Here is a 9,261-nt window from a genome sequence, read left to right on the forward strand (position 1 = left end):
TGAATTTTAAATATGTAGGGAATATATGAGTCATAGAAGAAAAGTGCAAGAAAAAATAGTCTCACTCAGTTTTTCCCCTATTGGCAAAGTTCTCTGTAACACGTTTGAAAAGGCTGTGGTGTTTTCAGATAATTGAGGACTGTTATGGCAAGGAAACACCAGGAAATAAATTTAATGATATATTGATAAAGGTCTACAAGTGTAACATATATAGGATGCAGGTGCACAATGGTGATAGTGGGGAAGACTGTGCATGTGGGAAAAGGAAGTGTGGGAATGCTCTATGCCTTCTTTTCAATTCTACTGTGACCCTAAATCTACTCTCACAGTGTGTGTTGAAGTAAGTGCTGAATTTTGTGGAAGGTATTTGGGCTCATTCTTAAGAATTATAGTTTGACATACAGTGTGAATAATCTTGAAACCTTATTTATCAGTCAGATTTGAAAACTCATGTCTCCTCTGATAAGTACACAGGAATGATTTCTCCAGTCTGTGTATTTTGCATAAATTGTGATTGTTTAATGAAATATTTCTTTTATAATTAGAGTCAATGTATGTTTACATTGCTTCTTCTTCATATTTACCTAACAACATTTTCCAAGAAAAATTGAAATTTATGAGTCTCATCATCTTCCTCAGTCCAGCACAGCTGCCTTCCATCTAAGGGTTTTTGACACTCTCAGGATGTGGATTTTTACACTGTGTCTCTCGCACAATAATACGTTGCTGAGTCCTCAGGTCTCAAACTGCTCAGCTCCATGTAGGCTGTGTTTGTTGATGTGTCACTGGTCATGGTGACTCTGCCCTGGAACTTCTGGGCATAGTTTGTTCCACCACTGCTAGGGTTGATTCTTCCCATCCACTCAAGCCCTTCTCCATTGGACTGTCGCACCCAGTTCATAGCATAACCTGGTGAAGGTGTATCCAGAAGCCTTGCAGGAGATCTTCACTGAGGTTCCCGGTTTCTTCACCTCAGCCCCAGACTGTACCAGCTGCACCTGGGATTGGACACCTGTGGACAGAAGACAGGGGTAGTTGAAATCTCCCTGAACAGGCGTGGTCCCTTCCTAAGCCCTGGGATGTGAAAGCCCCTTACCTGTAGCTGCTGCCACCAAGAAGAGGATTCTCCAGCTCCAATCCATGATGAGGAGTTGTGCTCTCAGGGGCTTCTCTAGGGAAGGGAATTGGTTGGTGGATGCTGCTCTCGGTACAGATATATCTGTATTTACCTTGATAGTACTCAGATTATTTGCATATTCATTAGAAATGGCAATTTATAGCTGAAAAATGCTCCAGCATGACATGGAGAAGATAGATAACACATGAACCATGTAACCATGGTGCTGAAGCCCAAGTTGTAATTCTTGTTTAATAATGCTTGTCCACTCTTATGCCCAGAAGTTCTTGAACCCAGAACTTATAAGAAAATGGCCACAGGAAAATTGCTGTGAGCCACCCCATGTTCCAGTGGCACACAGGTACACAAGCCTTTCTGGGCTGTTTCTCTGCAAATCTACCTCCTGGGAAAATGTTACTCATGATATTTTCAGACATTCAATTAATTAAACCATGCACGTTCACATTCTAACTGTTAATATGTTTGAAATCACTAGAAATTTATTTCTTTGAATGTGTTTCTCATTGTGTTTGGTTTAATTCGTGCTCCAAGTAGAGTACAAAGCTTAAAAATCACATCACTGGTTTTACTAAATTCCTATTTTACCTTTTTCTGATTTTTTGTTTTGAAACCAAAAGACCCATGCTGAGAAACCCCTCCTCTCTCATCTTCATGTGCATCTGCTTCAGGGCCATGAAACTGCTTGGTGTGTCCTGAGCACCCCCTGTTGCCCAGATCCTGCTCTGTAGAGAAATTTCTGTCTGGCCTCACAGAGAATCTTCCCCTCTCTATCCTAGAAAGAAAAGTACACGTGTCTAAAATGCTGCTTCTGTGATACCATATGCTTTTTTTGTTTTGTTTAATTTTTATTTAGTTAATATATTTATTTGCATTTTAAATATGTGGGGTACAATTCCCCTTGCTAAAAACAGTTAATACTATGAAGTATGGCTCAAGTAAGATAATTTTTGAAACCCATCAGGAGACCCTACCCAAGTGTTGTTGAGTCTAGAACTACTAGAAATATTTGAGGGATCTCTTTATCTTTTTTAGAGTCATATGGTGAGAGTTCACATCATGCAGTACCTTCAATACAGACCCCAATGGCTAAAAACCCTCATACAAAAATGATGCAATTACATACCCACCACATACTCAAACAAGCAAATGGCTCAATCACTTTGAATAATTTTTAAAGTACTAGGTCCCTCATTTTCTTTCTTCATAGTATCTAGAACATTGGAGGTGCCCACCTCACTAGACCTGAGTATGTGACTTGCTCCTAAAAATGGGCCAAAAGAAAGCAGGATACAAGAGGAGTCTTGGGAAGTGCATGCATGTTGGGCTCACCTCTTCCCACCTGGGAACCCAACATGTTCCTCCTTAAAAATTAATCAGAGTCCAAGGAAGAAGTTATCTACCTGTTCTAGGTCTGTAAACTGTTGGGGTTATAGTCTTCAAAGTACTCTATAGCCCTGGAGCTTTTCATTTCTGTTGTTTTTGGATTTCCCTAAGTTCTTCTCCTCAGCCAGTGTCTATGCGTTGCCCTTGTTCATCTTTAATCCAGATTAATAATGTTGATGAGAAGTAAGGAGTGCGGCACAGGATCATCATGTGTAGTTATAATTTAAATCCATTGGTGTTTTTGCCTTCTTTCTCTGTTCTCTGACCTCTGCAAAGGATATCCAGATGTACAGATACTTTTCACTTTTTTTACTGTCTCCCTTATCCCAAAACAATTTTCTTACACTTTGCCTATATTTATTTATTTGCATGGTAAAGGGAGGATGGGTGTGATGTCTGCAATGGAAAATAATTCTTTTCTCACACATAGATAAACGTTATGCAAAAGTTCTTCCATTGGACAGTGCATCTAGTTGAGCCTTTGCGTGTATGTCAGTAATTAGTCCTGAACATTTCAGAGCCAAAATCGTATCTATTTTCACTGTCATTATGAGAAGTGTAGGTCCTCGAGGAAAGTGGAGTGCAAGGTGTGGGGGCTCCAGAAGCTCTTCCCCTCAGAATAGTTTGTACTTGCTGCCAGATATTCATGGTAATTACCTTGCAAGTGTCACTGTTTGAGACTCCATAAATTTCTGATCCAAATAAGATGATCTCCCCTGTGATTCTATGTAATCCTATTTCTATTTTGTAGAGGAGATTGTTTTTCCTGTAATAATACTTTATATGATGGATTTTTTAAATATTGTTTTCTTGATTGTCAGAAATTATCGTAAATATGGTGTGATGCCTTTGAAGATTAATGGAGTAAAGCACGAAAGGACCCTGAAGTCACCGTTGACCTATTACTCAAAGCAGGCATTTTATCTCACTGTGTATAAGTAACACTGGAGAAAGTTCTGTCTTCCTTTCCTGCTATTATGGGGACTCAGCATGAGCAGCACGTGAGTTTCTGAGAAACTCCTTCAGTACTGGGATTTAGACAACAGAAACACATCCTCTATTATCAGAATAAAAATGGAAAAGTGGGAGGTATGAGAGTAAGACCTAGAAATACATAAAATGGATTATTAGGAAGGGTGATTGGATCAGTTCTGAATCATGTGTACCAGAGGAAGATGGATGTGACACTGACTATGTTTTTAGGGACACTGGCCCTGGTCCAGCAACCCTGTGACCCTTATTCTTTTTTTTTTGAGTTGGAGTCTCACTCTGTCGCACAGACTGGAGTGCAGTGGCCGCTCCGGGCTCCGGTGATCCTTCCTCCTCAGCCTTCTGAGTGGCCTGAATTATAGGCGTGTGCTACCACGCCTGGCTGATTTTTTGTAGAGATGAGGTCTCTCTGCCCAGGTGGGTCTCGAACCCGCGGGCTCAGGCAATCCACTCACCACAGCCTCCCAAAGGCATGGGATTGCAGGCTGAGCCACCGAGCCCAACTGACCCTTAATCTTACTTTCAACTTCTATTCAAGTCAGGAAACATTCCAGATCCCTGCCCCGAATCTCTTAGAATACACTTCTCATATCACTAGGGCATCCTCAGGATTCTGAGCCTCATGAACACAAGAGGGTGTGTTCAGGACTAAAGCCACACTCTGGCTTCAGTGCAAGTGAGAGTGTGTCCTGAAATTAAACATAAAGAATCTGACAAGAACATCGTGTATCTTGAGATGTTGAATGTTATTACAGAATTTCACATCTAGGCAGATTCCCAAAGAAATCAGTGGCGATGTAGTTGTAGATATGGCAGTAAACCAGTCCTCAGCAACCATCTGCACCTGCTCCTGAGAAGGACTGGGTGCCTGGTGACCCTGAGCCCTCTGGTGGTTGTGTTGCCCCTATGGGACATCTGTTTCTAGGCTCAGACTGAGGTCTCTCACCTCTGTTCTCCTACAGCAATATAAAGCTGTGTCCTTGGATCTCAGACTGCTCATATGCAAACACAGCGTGTTCTGAGAACCATCCCTTGAGATGCTGAATATGACTTTCACAAAAATGGCATATTCTGTCGTGTAACTATGAGCTTTGTCTGTAACAAGACCAACCAACTCCAGTCTTGTTTTCCAGAACCTGGCACACTAATTGCATATAGTAGTCACTGAACATGAATCCAGAGGTTGCACAGGAGTGTCACAGAGAACCTCCAATCTGGTCTAAACCTCCCCAATCTCCACCAGCTCCACCATTCACAGGACTCCTGCAAACACAGAGACATTCTGGTCAGAAACTGCCACACATATTCACTCTTTCTCTCACTCACATTCTCTCACTCTCTCAATATCTCTAGTCTCTTTGAATTACCATTGAAAACAGCAAGACAGAAAAGTCAGCTAAGTCCACACTCCATATTGCTTTAACTGTGTTCAGTCCTGCTCCCTGAATGGGAACACATGAGAATCATAGGACTGAGACTACTCTCCCAGAGCTGCAGGATTAAGTCTGGGCTGGTTTTCAACAGAAGAAGGTGGACCCTATTTGCATGTTTCCAACTGTATGGCAAGTTTTGGGGTGGGATTCCTAAAAGAATGAAGAGTCCAGAGCAGATGGGAGTGTCATGAGGGAGATTGGTGAAAAGAATGGCATTTGGAAAAGGTAGATTCTCATTGTTTTATCATGCCTTCAAAAATATGTAGCACTTAAATTTTTGGTTTTTATTTTCAGGGATGTCTTGTGTGTTGTCTGTTCTCCATCAGCTATTTCATCTTAAATTATTTATTTGTTTATATGCAATAGCTTTAATAAGGCATTTTTGACACATAATAAACATCACATAATTATTTACGTGCATAGTTTGATACATACCAACACTGGTGCTTACGTGGTAATCAATCATAAAAACCAGTGTAATGAACAAATAATCACTCTTAAAGTTGTCTCTTGCTATTTTGTCATTTTTCCCTCCCAGTCATGCCCTACTCCCACCATGTCTGAGTCAGTCACTTATCTTTTTTACTTTAATTTACTATAAACTTGTTTAGAGAATTTAAAAAATGAGATATCTAGTACGTACTTTATTTGTGTGGATTCTCACACTGTATAATTGTGAGTAAATAAAAAAACTGTTACATATCAATAGTCTATTAACACAATGGATACCATTAAAATCAATGAATCTTTCATTCTTTGTTTAATAAAAACTACACAATATTTGCATTGTTTATAGTTTCTGAATTCTACAAATACATATCCTACTATGCTTGGAGATGTAGACATATAAAAACATTTTGTTAGTTTTTTTTCAAAGCATCTATCTTGAAGAAAATAAAAATTAACAATTTTCTTGGTTACATCAGATAATTACTGTTATAGGACAAAGAAAATCATAAAATCTGGAGAGAGGCAAAGACCTGGACATGCTGATACATCTCAAGTGAGCTAGTACATGATTAAATGAGATATACACATTTCTGAAAACTAAATTTGTTATGGATTTAGAGTTGAAATTCTCAGATGCCTTATAGTTGGTGTGTTTCTATTGCCATTGAAGCCTTTTCTCCCAAGGCTGGGGACACATTTTTAAAACTCCACTATTTAATTCCTGAGATGATTCTTTCTGAGAAAAAGGAACAGCAACTATTCCTGAAAAAAATCCAAGTTGTCCAGTCTTGTCTCCACTAAATCACCTTGGGTTTAATCTGCATGGGTAAAACCACCAAAGCTACTGTGTTACAGGCATGAAAGGTATCCAAGGCACTTGAGGAGAAGGAAGGAAATCACGAATGCTGTGTCCAGACTCACCCCCCCTCTTCCTTGTGGAATATTAGCCTTATTCTGTAAGTAAGGGTCGACTAGAAGAAATACAGTATATTCTACCCTTGATGTTTCTTTACAAAAAAACCAAATAAATTTCATTTTTATGGCAGATGGGATTAGTACTTTTCAAGTCAGTTTCTTGAGTGTGACTTCCTAAAAAAATTACTCTGGAGATGCCCAGTGACATCACTAAGGAAGGGATGGTGACTGCTTTGATAGTGTTGGGATGCATTATCTGCAAACCTGTTCGTTTCCATTTGTCCATTGAAGGCTTTATTGTGTGAAGAACTTATATTTATTCTCTGAGATGTAAGGAAACACCAGAATGCACATGACTGATAGTTTCCTCTTATATCTTATTGCAGTGGTGAAAACTCACCCCACAGAGACACTGGGATGCACAAGGAAAACGAAAGGCCTGGGAATGTCACCCACAAAAAGATGTTTAACTTAAGGGACTTCCCGTGAATGATGGAACTCTGGTGCTTTTTCAGAAATAACAGTCACAGATAAGAAAAGTCTCTGACATATTGTGTGTTTATTCATAGTACAGTATTCATAAATTCATTTGAACTAACTGACTAACTCTTAGAGTTTTATTTTTGTAATTTAATAATATTTCCCCCCAAAGTTAGGGAAATTATCAGGGTTCTCTGTGATCCTTTGCAAGTTCCTGCCACAGTACTTGGAGAAAAAGGCTCCATGAGTAAGTGAGCCCTGTGCAGGTGCAGTCCCTTGAGGGTATCCAATTTTCTTGCACACTGTCATCCTTCAGTTATTTGTTGATCATTTCTAATTTAAAGTTCATACTGTCACACAAAGGATTTGTCAGGGACTGCACAAGATATGAATATATATAAGTACTGTTTATCACTGCAGAGAGCTGTCTTGTTCTGGTAACTGAGTTATTAGCTCATGCGTCACAAGGGACAATCACTGGGAGGATGTTTGCACACATCTTGTCATCTTCCAGAGTCCACCCACCAAGGGGCTGGCAACGATAATCAAGCAGATGGAATTGCTCAGACGGTGAATGACAGGCACCCGCATAACCAGCACTCCAGGGTGACTCTTCCCTTCTCAGACCACTCAGGCTCATGTCTCTCTGGATAATGTGCAGTGAGCATAAAAGGCCAGTGTAGGCCACTCAGAGGGAGACCTTAATATGCCAACCCACTTAACTAGGGAATGTTATTATTTCTGACTAGTTCTAATGTGTGTGCTGTCTTTTCTGCCCAAAGAACTTCATCATAGACACGCTTCCAATCGCTTACAGCACATCTGATCCAACTACAGTGTGTCATACATGACATCGCTCATGGCTTGGGTCCCGCTCCTCTTCTTTTTGTGCTTCATTTTATTATAATGATGTGGGGTAAACGTCAGGATTAGGTACTTTAGTGAGCTATGAGCAGGTGACATTAGGGCCTACAACCAGTCCACCCTTTCCCTGGTTTAGGATCAGGTACACTTTATATAGGTACCTTCCATTCTCCTCTCCTCTAGCAGTGTCCCACACCTGCCAATATGTGGTATTCTGTTCTTTGCTTCTGTAATAGATCACTAAAAATGATTGTCTCTAATGCCATCCAGTTTGTTGTGATGTCCATGATTTTTTTACTTCTATAGCTACAAAGTATTCCAACTTGACACGACCTCATCTCTACAATAAATCAAAAAATTAGCCGGGCATGGTAGTTCAAGCCTGTAGTTCTAGCTACTGGAAGGCTGAGGCAGAAGGATCGCCAGAGCCCAGAATGTTGATGGAGCAGTGGCCAGGAGTAGCCACTGCACTCCAGTCTGGGTGACAGAGTGAGACTCCAACTCAAAAAAAAAAATCTACTCTAACATTTTATGTTTAATAAGGGTTGAGATATCTGGGAGACATTTGGGATAATTCTTAACAATTATAGTTTGACAAACTATGTGAACAAACAGTCTTGAAAATATACTTGCTAGTTAGATTGAAAACTAATGTCCCCTCAGATACTGATATGGGAATGTCTGAATACGTGTTATTGCATTTCCCCAGTCTGTGAATTTTGCTTATTAGATTATTATTTGATGAACTATTTCTTATATAATTAGAATTTACATATATGCTTCCATTATTTCCTTCCCACAGTTACATAACTTCATATTCATAAAAATATTCAACCTCATAATTCTATCATCTACCTCAGCCCAGCACAATTGCCTTTCTTCTAAGGATTTCTGACACTCTCAGGATATGGGTTTCCACACTGCATATCTCACACAATAATACATGGCCATGTCTTCAGGGCTGAGAATGCTCAGCTCAATGTAGGCTGTGTTTGCTCACATGTCCCTGGTCATGGTGACTCTGTGCTGGAACTTCTGGGCATAGCTTTTTCCACCACTACTAGGCTTGATTACTCCCATCCACTCAAGCCCTTGTACAGCGAACTGTCTCACCCAGTTCATATTATAGCTGGTGAAGGTCTATCTAAAATCCTTGCAGGAGATGTTCACTGACGTCCCAGGATACTTCACCTCAGTCCCAGAATGGGCCAGCTGCACCTGGGAGTATACACCTGTGGACAGTAGTCATGGATAGTTGAAATCTCCCTGAACTGGCACTGGTCCCTTCCTCAGCCCTGAGATGTGAAACCAACTTACTTGTAGCTGCTGCTACCAAGACTAGGATTCTCCTCCAACTTCAGTTGATGGTAAGGAGTTGTGCTCTCAGGGATTTCTCTAGGGGAGATATTTGATTGATAGATGCTGATCTCAAGGCACAAAGATATCTGTATTTACCTTGATAGAACTCAGATTATTTGCATATTCATTAGACAGGACAATATGTAGCTCAATCATGATCCAGCATGAGATAGAGAAAGTAGATGACACATGGACCATGTAACTGTGGAGATGATGCCCAAGTCCTAATTCTTGTTTAATAATTTGTGT

At 40.2% G+C, this 9,261-nt stretch overlaps 1 gene segment (V, D, J or C); it reads right to left on the reverse strand.

The window, feature by feature from the left end:
- Positions 1 to 694: 694 nt before the first annotated feature.
- LOC103258408 lies at positions 695 to 1,142 on the reverse strand. The segment is given in 2 exon segments: positions 695 to 1,012; positions 1,097 to 1,142. Coding segments are annotated over 2 exon segments (364 nt in total).
- Positions 1,143 to 9,261: the final 8,119 nt, after the last annotated feature.

Source organism: Carlito syrichta, unplaced genomic scaffold (genome assembly GCF_000164805.1).
Source record: "Carlito syrichta isolate Samal-C Ts95f unplaced genomic scaffold, Tarsius_syrichta-2.0.1 Scaffold302095, whole genome shotgun sequence".
NCBI lineage: Eukaryota > Metazoa > Chordata > Mammalia > Primates > Tarsiidae > Carlito > Carlito syrichta.